Source organism: Colletotrichum siamense (assembly GCF_013390195.1).
Source record: "Colletotrichum siamense strain Cg363 chromosome Unknown KSG_Cg363_contig09, whole genome shotgun sequence".
NCBI lineage: Eukaryota > Fungi > Ascomycota > Sordariomycetes > Glomerellales > Glomerellaceae > Colletotrichum > Colletotrichum siamense.
Genome location: NW_023501022.1, coordinates 3,258,906 through 3,272,241, shown reverse-complemented (window position 1 = coordinate 3,272,241; position 13,336 = coordinate 3,258,906). Strand labels below are relative to the sequence as shown.

Sequence of the window (13,336 nt, the reverse complement as noted above, 5' to 3'; positions counted from 1 at the left end):
GAGGTTCGGTTTCCCTAGGAGTTCGGCGCGGTCGGTACTAGATTCGTATCATGCGAATAAATGGAACGATTCGGTCGAGGGCGGGTTGAGGCACTTGAGGAAGCGTTCGTTTCGACGTCGAGTATGGACGGCGAATGTGGAGGTGGAGTTGAGAAGACGCAAAACGAGGGTCAGGTTGGGGAATAGCAGGAGATGAACCGGGAAGTTGAAGGGAAAGGAAGGCGAAGAGAGGGTCGGGAACAGAAGGTTGGAAGGGAAAGAGAATGAATGAATGGCAGAGTGACAGCGAAGGGGTGGTGCTAGTGCAAGGCACCTTAGTGTAAAGGTAGAGACGGGACTTGGAGATCGGGCAAGTGCAAGCTGCAGGGAAGGTACCGGTACGGGGGCAATGACTGGCAGATGGGTGGTAAGGCCGGGGTCTGGAAGTCTCTTTTACGAATGGATAATGAGCAAGGTGGTCCTGTCATGTCACCACCGGGGCACTTACTTCAATTACCACACCACGGGGGCAGAGGGGAGGGGGCACAGCAGAGGGAGACTTTTCTGTTCGTACCCAACATACACGCAATGTCAGGCCAGCAGCAGCAGCAGCAGCAGCAGAGAGCAGAGAGCAGGCACGGCAGCAGGAATGCGTGTGGTCCGTCTCAGCGATGAACAATGGGCGCAGTGGCTTGCGACGGTGTCCTCGATAGCGTCCTCTGCCGACGGGTCAACGGACTCAAGTGGGCGCAAAACAATACCTAACCCGAGACTTTTGCCTGCTAATTTCTCTGTCCGCAGTATGTATTTGAGTATGCGAAAAACTCGAGCTCCAGTCAGATCAACGTCTCCCTGTGCTGGATGTGCCTGTGCTCACCTCGCGCAGCCAACAGCCCAGCCATCTTTCCACACTACTGTACATGCCACGCAGTGCCCAGACGCGCCAAGTCGCCAGCGAGGAAAACAAGCAAATTCCAAGTTTTCCAGCGTTCTTGTCCCGCGGTCTTGGCGATCCAAGGACAGGGTCAGCAACAAGGGGTGAGTGGGTGGGTGGTGCTGAGGAGATGGGCGGTGCACGGCTTGTGCATGCCGAACAATTTTGTCTTGGCTGATCTTCTGCGGGAGTGTTCTGCGAATATCCTTCAGTCTTTCATTGTTTCTGCAGGCTGGGACGCAAACTCAATTAGAAATGGAGGGACCAGAGCGAGCACCCAATCCATCCTGTCTCGTATTCCAGCCGAGCAGACTGCGCGTAATACCTCACAGGTGCTGTGCCCCCTGAGCGTGAGACGGAGCGAACGCCTGGCAAAGGAGAAGCCGATGGCCGGGCGAGGGAGCGACGGCGTGCCACCAACGGCCTCCCATCCGTGGCAGGACAACCCCTGACGAAAGTCACGGGTCTTATCACGTGTAGCTCCTCAGACCAATCAGATACCTCGACATCACCCAGTCGCCCCTCCTTTTCTGATTAAATGTGGGTCAGATGGTGTCTGCTGGAAATAAAGTGACTGGCCCTCCGTTTATGCACTCGCATTCGTCGCGCTGCCAGGCCGTGTTACCGCCGTCACATCACGGTCCAACTCTTCAGCGCCCTGCGATCGACAGTTTTGCGCTCACCAAGCCCGTAAACCAAGCTTCGTGCTTCGTCATCCAACCAGTGGCGGTTACACCATTCTGCACGAAACACAAGACAGAAGAGCCCCGAAGAAAAAAAATAAGTCAAGCTTTTCTGTGCTCATCCTTGGGTCCTTGGTTTTGCCTGGCTCTGCTAGCTCCCTTGCCCCGTCCCTCGTGCTGCCCATGTCGCGCCCACTGCTTGTGTGCTTCCCTCCCGCGATCTACGCGCCTGGGCATTCCCTTGGCGCTCTCGCTGTCCGCAGCCGCCGGGACCATCACCGTCCACCTAGGAACTCAAGACACCGACCCCATCTCCGATTTTGACTGCACCCAGCGCGGCCTCAGCTGAGCGGGCCATCATATCGCCTCACTTCGCACGCTCCCCCCTCAGCCGCCTTCTAGAAACCGTCCGCGCATGCGAGTCTTCATCGCATTTCTGTCCGCATGCCCTCAGACGGGATGACGGAGTAATATCGTCAGCAGCCAGGCACACCAGATCGTCATTTGTCCCAGCGTCCGAATGCCTCCTCTCCCCCAAATTTTAAACGTTTGCATCCACGCGTCTAAGCCCCCCTCCAAAGCAGCCAACCGCCCAAAGGAGCAAAAAAAGGGGTCCTCCTTCGGCTCGTTCCTGAACCAAGCAACAAGTTCTGATCTTGGTACGGATACACAAAAAAAAAAGGGGGAACACCTTAAGTTTGTTTTGCGGGCTTCATCCACTGCATCTTGGCAAAAGGGGACTTGTGCGTACGCGGCCTCCCGGTAAGGCTGAACATGGCGACAAGTTCTTCTCGAATCTCAATGTCAAATGACACTGCCAAGCAGCCAAGAGTTCGCCATGCGTGCGCTCCCGTCGTCGCTGTCGCACTCGAGATGCTTGTATTCGCCCTGGATCAGCACGGTGCCCCTTGGCAATAACAGCTCCCTCTCTCTCCGGCTTCCGTAGACGAGTGGTTCTCGGTTCTCTGCACTGCCCCCGAGGTCCTGATCTCCACCATCCAATCCCCCGGAGAAGCACCCCCTGAAAGAGCTCCGCACGGGGACGGAGCGGCCTTTCTGCTGGTTCTCGTCCACGTTCATCACAAGTTTTGCAGTGAAAGGTCAGGGCAGCGTACGCAGTCAACCCCGGGTAGCTGCCGGAAAATGGTGACTACTCAGCAAAGAAAACGAGGCAAACAAAATTTAAGAAACAGCACCGTGGAGTTTCCTCGCGGGTGGTCCTGGCTCTGGCGGGACTGACTCCAAGCGAAGCGGAAGATTGTGCGCTCCACTCTTGCTACTTGGGTAGCCAAGCGAGCCTCCCCATCATCCAATCAACCAAATAGCCTCATTGGCTAAGTGGTATAGCGCCTCACTAGTAATGAGGAGATCGCCTGTTCGATTCAGGCATGAGGCAACTCAAGAGGGTTAAATTCCCTCATCGGATCATCTTTTTGGTTTTTTCCTCGCCATTCATTAGTTTCCTTTTGATACTTTTGATACCTATCAGATCCTTCTTGATGCCCTCCAGACGCTCTCGTGTCAACCGCAACACACCGCGTCCCTCTCAGACGGCCGCCGGCATCCGTTCCCCGCACGCCGAGCGGACGGTCCGGAGAATGATAGCCGGATGCGAACGCGCCTTCACCGAAGCGCCGTATTTTTCCACCTGGTCGCACAGCACAAAAGCGAACCGATTTTCCTACACACCCGATAGGCTACATGTTGTTGCTCTGTACTTGGCAGCAGCAGTATGCATCCCGAGTCTCTGTGTAAAGACCAGGGGTATGCCATCGTGGTAAGTGTTTTCCGGTTGGCCATGTCCGGTCCCATTGATAAAGCTTTCTGGCCCATGTGAACTTAATACAAGCACTGGAAGAGCCGGTAGTAGCTGTGTTGGTAATGCTCCAAGACTGTTGCTGTGTGAAGCTATCATATCTTGCATCTTGAATCATAGCATCCTGCGTATATTGTGGCAATCAGAGAGCTGCCCTCAGTCGGCCCTTAGGATCGCTCACTCAATTGCCTCCAACTCATACCAAAACTCACATCTCACTCACTCATCCCCTTACAATATCTCCCATCTTCTCAAAATGGTCCATCTCAAATCCAAACCAGACTACACCCCCCTCACCCCATCCTTCCGGCCCCTCCCGAAGAACGGCCACCTCGCCACCCTCGAGCCCGAGTTCGCCCACGTCCTCAAAGCCGCAGACGCCGCCGTGGCGCCCTTCTGGCAGCCCGAGCTCTCGCTCCACGAGTTCCGGCAGGCCTGGCTCAGCCCGCCTCCCGCGCCCAAGGGGACTCCGCAAGAGGGCGTCGACGTGCTGGCGGAGACGCGGAAGATTCCCGTGCGCGGTGGCGCCGAGATCGAAATCAAAATCTGGAGGAGCAAGAACGCTGTTGGGAAGGCGGTGCTTGGGATGAGATTTCACGGCGGTGGTTGGGTTGTCGGGGGCCACATGACGGAGGAGCCTGAGAATCTGATGTTGGCGGGGTTGGGGAATGTCGTTGTCGTGAGCGTGGACTATCGGACGTGAGCTTTTGATTGAAACCCTCTCCAAACCGTCAGGATCGGCCACTTACTAACAAGTTCGCAGAGCTCCCGAGCACAAATTCCCCATCCCCCTTAACGACTGCCTCGACGTCACGAAATGGGTAAACCCCTCCAGTCCTCCATCCCACTCACCAAGCCAGCAAGCTAACCCTCCCCAGTGCAAATCAAACGCCTCAACTCTCGGCATCGACCCCGAAAAGATCCTCCTCCTCGGCTCCAGCGGCGGCGCCAACATCGCCATCGTCACGGCCCTGCGCATGCGCGCAGAGGGCGTCTCGGGGCTGCTCGGCCAGGTCCTCGCCTTCCCCGTGACCTGCCACCCGGCGCTCATGCCCAGCGACAAGTACGAGCTCGCGAGCTACGCGCAGTGCCACGACGCGGCCATCGTCGACGCGCGCAAGATGGAATTCTTCTGGGACGCGTACCTGCCCGGCCCGCCGGGAGATGTTGAGCCGCGGGCGTGGCACTCGCCGTTGCTGGCGGATGAGGGCGGGTTGAAGGGGCTTCCTCCTGTTTGTAAGTTTCCTTTCTTGCCGTGTGAAGGTTGAGGTACGCTGGAAATGGGGGCTGACGCTGATGTGACACCGCCAGTGATGCAGGTCGCGGGAGCTGATCCGCTGCGCGACGAGGCCATCGCGTTTGCGGAGCGCCTGCAGGAGGAGGGGATACCGACGGAGCTGCACACGTACCAGGGCATGCCGCATTGTTTCTACATGTTTGAGGGGCATCAGTCGACGGCGGAGTATTACAGCCGGGTCATTGGTTTTGTCAAGAAGATTGCGGGGGACGCGGCAACGCGGGCGAGGTTGTAGATCTCTAGCTTCATCAATAGACGTGGCTAATTCGTTTCAAGTGATCGCTGGCTATGAGATTCTCTGCGTTCTGGTGCATTGATACGGTGACGTTTCCTGCATTGCATGCAAGTCATCTCTGCGCTTATAAGTGCTGCGGTACTATGTTGAAGACCACCAGGCAGTCAAAAAGTAGAGGCAAGAGCAGACTACCTACGCCACGATAAGTCTAGTCTCATCAATTCGGTATGACTGAGTGGTGTCTTTTCCACGTATTAAACTACCTCAAAGTAGATATGTCTCCCGATGGAACTCCTTCCCTAACGCCTATGTGTCTTAAGTGCCCACACCCACACCTCAAGCAGCCTCATGTTCCCTCTTTATCTCCGTCTTCACGAGCTTATACAAGATGTCGGTCCTCAAGGTGTACTTCGTCCCTTGAATAACGTCGTCGCCAGAGTGATACAGCCGGTTGTGCTGGAAAATAAGAACTCTCCCCGCCTTGGGGTCTACGTCCACCTTTCTCCTCTCATCATTTGACAGAAACGACGTGGCGCCGCCCACTAGGTCCGCCTTCTCCTTTCCCACCTCGGCGACAGAGTCGTTGAGATACAAATGGACGGTGTAATGTGTCCTATACACCGTCCCGTCTTCCATCTCCTCGCTGTAAGGACCGTCGCAGTGAGCTGGCTCCGTGTTAGTCACAATCAGACCCGTCATCGTGGAAGAGCAATCAAAACTTACGTCTGAAAAACTGGCCCTTGCCATACTTCAAAAACCTCATCCGCTTATTGAACCGGTCAAACACCCAATCCGTCTCGAACCCCCTATCCGGCCGCGCAACCCCCTCAAACGCCGCCAGCTCCTCCCTGAGCCCCTCCGCCAGCGCGCACCGCGCCCACAGCCGGTCGACGACCTCCTGCTCGTCCCAGATGATGCGGTCGCTGTTGCGGTACTCGGGCTCCAGGATCTCCCAGCCCTGCGCCATGCTGACCAGCGCGGGCTGCCACGGCTTGTCCGCCGTGACGGCGCTGGCCTCGGCGAGCGCGAGCAGCTGCGCGCACTCGGCGCGCGTCAGCACGTTGTCGAGCACGACGGCGTAGCGGCCCTCGTTCTCGGGGAGCGGCGTCTTGGACCAGTCGATGCGGGTGAGCGTCACGGGCGGGGCGTCCGGCGGCGGGGCGGCGAGGAAGTCTGCGGGGACCGGCACGGGGTTGGAGGTGTAGAAGGTCCGGACGGGCTGGGGGCCGCGTTTCGGGGGCGGGGACCGCTTTTTGCGGCTGCCTGGGAGGAGGGAGCTGAGAGACATGGTGGCGGGTTGTGTGCTCAGAGGGCACACGGTTTGCTTTGGGGTGTTTTTGTGTCTGGGGAATGAGATAGGTGTCAATGTAGGTAGTATTGAGATCGGTGTTGGGTTGAAAGAGCGGCAATCTGGGCGCCGCGGCGGTGGGTATTTACACGCGGTGAGGAATCTCACTGCCTGGAGTTGGTGTCTGGGCGTAGCGGGAGCCTGGCCGTGGCGGTGTCGGATTGGCCTCAGCCGGAGCGGGTTGAACGGCATGCTAGGTTGTCCTTGTGTGGAAATGTCGCCGAGCTAGAGAGGAATCTTGAGCCTTGTATTTGAGCGTCATGTTGGAATTTCTGTAGGTTAAGTCTTTGATTTTGCAACGGGTCAAATGACGGGAAGATTCAACAACCTTGATGAGATGAAGAAGAATAATTGCAGCCTAAGGTAGTTGCGGGTGAGAACGGTGCCGAAGGGAGTTTCCCGTGTTCCGACAGGCTCTCAGGCTCCGAAGACGCTAAAGGTTCCGCTAAGCTTTTGCTGCGGCCAGGCGGTGGCTGCCTGGAGCCATGGTCCGCCTCGGGAGTTGCCTGTCAGATCTGGTATGACTATTACCTTCGTGGATCCGACCTAATATCACATGTTGGCTATTGCCGTCTCATTCAAGTCACGTATGAATGCGATCGTGGGAATCAGAATACGTATCATGATAAACTGACTTAGTTATCTAGTAGCACTTGTCTAGGTGGCCGGCCACACATGAAATCGCCCTACTATGCCAATGCTCCAGCGCACACCCTAAGGCAATCAATCAAGTTTGAGGCGCTGCAATGCTCAAAAGACAAGAGGGATTATTTAACAGCGTTCACATCCTCTAGATTTGAGTCTATACGTATTGCTGGTTACGCATGCGCCGTGTTCATTCATTGACCTTAGTAATTCGTTCTGCTATGTGTCTATGTGAGACGATGTATAATGAGTACATGTAGTTATAACTAAGCTGCAATTTATAACTGTAAACCTAGCAGCATCATTACGTTTCTTCGACTGCCCGGTCTGGCATAGATATAGTGTTAGGTGAGGAAATATGCTCTTGACGTAGCGTAATGGTTCGCTTGTTTCGCAAGCATATATCCTAGGCTTGGTATTAATCCCAGCCAACGTAGTCAAACGCAACTTGATGATCTCGCCATCATCACCAGACAAAAAGGCATATTTCATCAGCTCAATGGACTATCACGATCTCATTTTTCAGGAGTAAAAGGATGTTTCATCACTTTAGGTTGGTAAGACAATACTGTTGCTCGATGTCCATCATCCACATGGTGCCTTCCAAACAGATGTAATAGGTAAACCAGCACCTCACGAATACCCACTAACACCACACGTCCAACAATCAATATCCCAAGCCCAAAGGCCACTTCCAGGTGCTGAAGTAAAAGCTTGGTCAAAAGTAAAGTTGTAAAACAAACAAGTCCCCGTGCTAGGATCCCACGAGAACGACCGGCACCGCGGCGGTTTGCGCGCATCGGTGCATAGCTCATGACACCCAGCCGGGCCGTCCTCGGGTCCATCTCCGCTCTCGAACCTCCCCCAGCTCTTGAAATCTCCCTCGCCCGTGAACTTGGCCTCAACCTCGCACTTGGCGGTGGGCGACAGACAGGTCTCAACGGCTGTCGTCGCGGACGTCGTCCGCGTGGGGACCTCGTCGATGGGGCCGAGCTCGCCGCACTCCCAGCACTCCTTGTCCCAGATCCAGTAGCCGCTGTCTGCCTTGGGCCGGGCGACCTGGGAGGCGGGCTCGTTGTGGATCAAGCACCTGCCGTTGGCGAAGAAGGAGAAGGCTTTGCACTCGCCCCAGGTGCGCTTCGCGTTGCAGAACTCGAGGCACTGTTCCGGGCTTGCGAGGCCGTATTTGTTGCCGAAGGCGCCGCCGCTCCATTGGACTTGGACGCCGCACATTGCGCCAGGGGAGAGGCACGGGGGAGACGTCGTGGCTGGGGGTGCGGTGGTGGAGGCGTTGGCACTGGCTAGAGCCAGGCTGGTCATTAGGGCGATGCGATTCATTGCGACCATTTTAGACATTGATTGTGTACTGCGTACTCAGCAACTAAGAAACGAAGTGAGGAGTTTGAGTGTAGTCACTTAAATACTTGATCTGGTCATTAAAGGAATTGTTCAGCTGGAACTGTCTTTCCTGCATTTGTAAATCGCAGGCCATGGTGGCGGAGATGCGTGCAGTAGCGTGGTCGGTTAGCCAGTGAAGACTATGCGAGTAAGATCAATACATGCGAGTTGCTTCGTATTATTTCTCGGCATGCTGTAGTGTTAGGCGAAGGATTTGCAACAAAGTTCCTCAATTCGCCCGACTAGTTGGCCCATGAGCACTCAATGATCGCTCGTATGATTGTGTTCACAACATAATGCGGGTTCTGAAATCCTTTGGAGTAAAAATGATGCCATAATCGTAAGTCTGTATGAGACTGTCGAATCAACTCTGAGGGAGCGTAATGTGAGTAGTTCTCAATAACATGAGTGAGAATTATGCGAAGGTGACATAAATCAAATTAGTAATTGGAAGGTGACATAAGAGAAGAACATTATAGCAAGTTACTCAAGGACATGACGGGCTTGTGTGCATGATTCATTGTTAGTGATGTGTACATCAAACTGTAAAAGAAATATAGTATGCAATCTGTACGCCACCTGGGCAGGCTGTCTTGAACACCGATGTCAAAGGTCCTCATCCTCGATCTCGTACTCCGAGTAATCAGCATCGTCATCTTCCTCCTCTTCATCAGACCCATCAGAGTCACCAGAGTCCTGAGCAGGGTAATGTTCAGGGGGCAAAATCTCTCGCCTTTTGAGATCCTCCTCACTCATCGGGCCCGGAACATATAGCCAGGTGTCTGTCACGACAACATATTCCATCGTATCCCCATCTCCGTGATGATACCACTTCGTACCTCCAAGAGCACTCTTTCCATGCCATCTCCACTCATCCAGCTTCGTACCCTCAGCGCTCAAATGGCCGCCCTCCTCCGAGTCCCCAACACTCAGCTTCCACTTCTTGTTCCTCTCCACGATCTTCATCATCGCATCCCTTTTCCGAGTGATGGTCTCGTACTCCACCTTGAGCTCTCTAAGCCCAGGAGGCCCGCTGAACCGCCGCAGCCAATCTTCCTTCATCCGCAGAGGAGTATCGCTCTCCCAGTACCACCAGTCCGAGTAGCGAATTGTGATTGTGAGCTTCTCTGGGTTAAAGTTTGGCTGGTGGAAGAGGCGATGCAGCTCAGTCCCATTTTCAAATCTGAACATTTGCATGAAGAAGCGGACTTTCTTTAGGTCCTGAGATTGTTGTGGCGTGAGCTTGCGGAAGAAGGATAGGCATGAATTCATGCCTGTCCGGCCCTCTGGACCGCGGTCTAGACGTAGATATCTTGTTAGTGGCATGGAAACGTACATGAAATGAGACCGATCTATCGAGACTTACCAAACCAGAAGGCCCATTCAAGCTCTCTCAAGAAGGCCTTTTGACCTTCAAAGTAGGCGGCTTTGCATGTTTGCAGGAGGGCGCTACTGCTCTTTCGCGGACCCGAAAATCCCGGACGATACCAGTAAGAGTCTTCTGGATAGGCGTTCTCACTGTCTTCGTATTGAACGAGCGCGAGCGCGAAGATCTCATTGCGAATCTCACCCGGCAGAGTGCTGAAGAGTGGGCACTGCAGCTGGGGATTGCATGCTGTCGCTTGTACGTCGGTCGTTGCTGCGCTGTCCATGATTCGAACGATGACGCAGTTGCAAATAGATGCGCATTCGCGTTAAAGACATAAAGAGCGAAGTTTCGATGCGGACTGAAATAGTCTGACGTTGTGACACAAAGGCGGGGTTGGGTGCCTTTGCTGCCTGCTGCTGCCTGCTAACTAGGCGGAGTGACTGGAGATGTGGCGTCCATCCGCTCGCCCAACATCTTGCGGCCCAAGATTGGCCCGCTCTGGAGGAATTGGACGACTGTCACATGACACTGGTTTGCCTTCATTGGTCTATTGAATCCCTCAAGTGTGCAGAACCGATTTTGATCAAGTTTTGAAGTTTAACTACCAAATCAAAGCTTAGCAAATAAACGAGTGGCGAGAATGATTTCCCCCAGAAGCACCAGACGGCATTTTCTTCGTTTCCTTAAGGCTCTTCCACCTTGGGAAATGGTTCCAACAAACGGTCATCATCCTCATCGGTACCATCCGATGCTGGAAGTGTCTGTCAGCAGATTTGAGAGAGAACGATTTTACCAGGTGTGACTTACCAAGCTGGTCAATCCAAAACGATGCAATGCTTACACCGAATTCACACCCGTTCACTTTCAAAGAGCGGGAAATCTTCCCTTCAGACAACACCTCGTCATCCAGAAGCAAGCATGATCGCTTCTTCCACGCTTCAGAAGTACCCGCTGGTTGGACGAGTACCAGGCGTTTGTGGGGCACTGTTGGAAACGTACGGTTCCTGAAGCCACGAGCATCGCGCACAAAGTCGCGATAGCCGTGCGGATTGTCCTTGAATTCGAAGGTCAAGCAAAACAATTTGCCGTCCTTAAGCAAATCGCCTTTAGTGTCAGGAAGTAGGGGGGGTAGGGTTTTCTTGGTCCCCGGCGCAATTCGAATTCTCCAGACTGGCTCGTGCCCTGAGGTTGATATGCACGGCGTAAAGAAGCCAGCCGAAGTGCGAAGAACGGAGAGGAAATGAGGTTGAAAATGAGGTTGGTATCGGTTTCTTCTAGTACGGATGGTGACAGCAGACCCATCACGCAGCTGTGACGGGGAAACAAAAGTGTCAGAATTCGGCGCAATATCGCAGGGCGTTCACAGAGGATGTACTCACATGACCCGCGTCACGATTCTTGATAGTCCAGATTCCAAAGTCGGGATTCTTTCCCCAACGGGCATGATCGTAAGACATCACCTGAGGCCCCGAGAATCTGTTTGGAGATCTCAGTAATCCGGTAAGATTTTACATACTATGCTGAAGATTTTCACTTACCTGTTGGGCACAATGGCCTGTTCACCAACACTGTCAAGTTGGACTGCTACCGAATCATCGTGAACGAGGTACTGATCTTGGTCATCTGCTTTGGTTCTCAATCGAAGTTGAGCAAATAGTTCACCACTCGAGGTGACGTCAATGTGATCAGACATATGCTCTACCGATTTGGCGCTGGAGAAGAGCTTAACGACATCTCCCAGCTCTGACACTTCACATCCGGCCATGGACTCCACGATGCTTTTCAAGTCGGCTCGCTGCAAAGAATTAGCCGACTGACCTCCAGGAACCAGCAGTTATTTCCGCGGTAAGGGGTGACACACTTCGATAACCCTCCAATTCTCGTGGTTAGTCACCGATTGACACCAGCGCTGAGGGCTGTGCGTGCATTAGCAACGTTACAGAATAGCGGGATGTCCAGATTGATGCACCTGGATGCTAGAATGGTGTTGCCGCCAATGGCTTCGAACACCACCTGCTCACTATCGTTCCTGCTACCATAGCTGTTGCTTTGATCTGTATCCTGTGATTCCTGACGAGTGTAGCCGCCCCCAGCATCTATGGGCTACAATTAAAAGGATGTTAGATTCGGCAATGAGTGTCGTTGCAAAGAGGTTAACTTGCCGAGGAAATTGCGAGGCCAATAGTTCGCTTGAAATCCTGCTTAGACTTTTCTTGCAAGGTCTGCTCGTTCGCTTCTCGAGTTTGTGTTGAAGTCAACATTCCGCCGATGGTTACCTCATGTGCGAAGAATTCACCTGCACATTGAGTCAGCCGTGGTCTCAGAAACAGGTCGTAAGCGAAGGACTCAGGGCACAAACCAAATGTCATCTGGAATTTACGGATGTTCACGAGAGTGTTGTCTTTCTCGACCTTTTTGAGCTCCTTCATCAGTTGAGGAGTCGGCTCAAGGTCGTCAGGGGTCAGAAATAGTGTGGCTCGGGGAAGCTATATCGATAAATCAGTATGTTGGCTGTCACTGCATCCACGCTTTCGGCAAAAGCGCAGAGTCACGTACCTTGTACTGTCCAACTAAAGTCTTGTTTGACTTCGTCTTCCCCTTCTCTTGTCCTTTCTGCATCTGCAGGAGAGTGTTTGCACTCATGCCAATGCTCACTTTGGAATAGCCGCCGTTCAATTTCGCATCAACTGACGATTTGGCGAAGCTATTTTGCACCATGGACTCTCTTACACCCTCTTCAACGTCGATAACATCGATTTTGCTACCGTCGTTGACGCAATAATTTGGGATGGCACCGCCGTCAGGTGTCTATTTGGCATCAGCATCTCGAGAGCCACCATAATAACGAGTAGAGATTGGCATCATTGCAAGAAAAAAAGACGAACTCTATAAATATCGATGCATATTGCATGAACAAGCTAAATATGATGGATGGAAACATACCTGGGAATTGTTGAGTCCCTTCCTCAAGATAAAAGCCGGTTTTGGGGCCATCTTGATCTGATGAGTCTGAGGATCGGTGTACCAGCCATGCATGACGTTGCAATTCTTCATTATTATGTTCCAATCCTTTACTTCGAGAGTCGATGGGGAACTAGTGTTGACTTAGATTCAGTTCAGACTAATCTTGACCGACATTCATTTTCGAGCGCAAAATGAGGACGAAGAAACCTTACATGATCTTCTCTGTCATTTCCATCTTGAGCATATCTTGAGTAATGGAGCTTGGCCTGGATTTTAAGTCAAGATACGAGCTAGAGGGTGAACCAAACATGGCCCCGGGATTCTAGGATGAAGTCAACATCATGCCCGCAAAGTTGAGGATCGATATTCACCTACATCGTTCTTTTGCATTTTGAACCAATTGGCAACTCTGCAAAATGCCCATTAGCAACAGGCTGGGGCGAGTTAGTGAAAAAGGCAGACTCGATGTTCTTCGAGGGGGCATACGATAACTCTTACAGTTGATGTAGTAAATAAGCATAACCAAGGAAAACCCAGCCTACGAGAAGACACTGTCAATGTTTTCGTTTACGTGGTGGTGGGATGGCTGAGCTGAAGAGCGCTTTCGGAATGAGACACATGGTCTCATCCGCTTTTGTATCTTCCGCCGTTGCGTGGGTGTTGGGCCT

General features: G+C 53.2%; 5 protein-coding genes across 5 annotated transcripts; 1 reads left to right on the top strand and 4 right to left on the bottom strand.

Moving 5' to 3' along the window:
- Nucleotides 1-3,668: 3,668 nt before the first annotated feature.
- CGCS363_v013569 (AB hydrolase superfamily protein) lies at nt 3,669-4,944 on the top strand (the record flags this gene model as incomplete). Its single annotated transcript, XM_036645418.1, has 4 exons — nt 3,669-4,111; nt 4,176-4,233; nt 4,291-4,648; nt 4,724-4,944. 4 exons carry the CDS (start codon nt 3,669-3,671, stop codon nt 4,942-4,944), a joined length of 1,080 nt encoding a protein of 359 aa, XP_036489725.1.
- Nucleotides 4,945-5,280: 336 nt separating this feature from the next.
- CGCS363_v013568 (uncharacterized protein) lies at nt 5,281-6,232 on the bottom strand (the record flags this gene model as incomplete). The annotated part of the gene is made up of 2 exons (XM_036645417.1): nt 5,281-5,609; nt 5,668-6,232. 2 exons carry the CDS (start codon nt 6,230-6,232, stop codon nt 5,281-5,283), a joined length of 894 nt encoding a protein of 297 aa, XP_036489751.1.
- A 1,338-nt stretch (nt 6,233-7,570) lies between these two features.
- CGCS363_v013567 (uncharacterized protein) lies at nt 7,571-8,284 on the bottom strand (the record flags this gene model as incomplete). Its single annotated transcript, XM_036645416.1, has 1 exon — nt 7,571-8,284. The coding sequence occupies one exon, from the start codon at nt 8,282-8,284 to the stop codon at nt 7,571-7,573; it is 714 nt and encodes a 237-aa protein (XP_036489724.1).
- A 657-nt stretch (nt 8,285-8,941) lies between these two features.
- On the bottom strand, nt 8,942-9,987 carry CGCS363_v013566 (uncharacterized protein; the record flags this gene model as incomplete). Its single annotated transcript, XM_036645415.1, has 2 exons — nt 8,942-9,633; nt 9,702-9,987. 2 exons carry the CDS (start codon nt 9,985-9,987, stop codon nt 8,942-8,944), a joined length of 978 nt encoding a protein of 325 aa, XP_036489750.1.
- A 400-nt stretch (nt 9,988-10,387) lies between these two features.
- Nucleotides 10,388-12,740, bottom strand: CGCS363_v013565 (uncharacterized protein; the record flags this gene model as incomplete). The annotated part of the gene is made up of 11 exons (XM_036645414.1): nt 10,388-10,455; nt 10,512-10,655; nt 10,704-10,794; nt 11,084-11,180; nt 11,243-11,499; nt 11,566-11,620; nt 11,674-11,800; nt 11,863-12,000; nt 12,064-12,190; nt 12,261-12,512; nt 12,648-12,740. 11 exons carry the CDS (start codon nt 12,738-12,740, stop codon nt 10,388-10,390), a joined length of 1,449 nt encoding a protein of 482 aa, XP_036489722.1.
- Nucleotides 12,741-13,336: the final 596 nt, after the last annotated feature.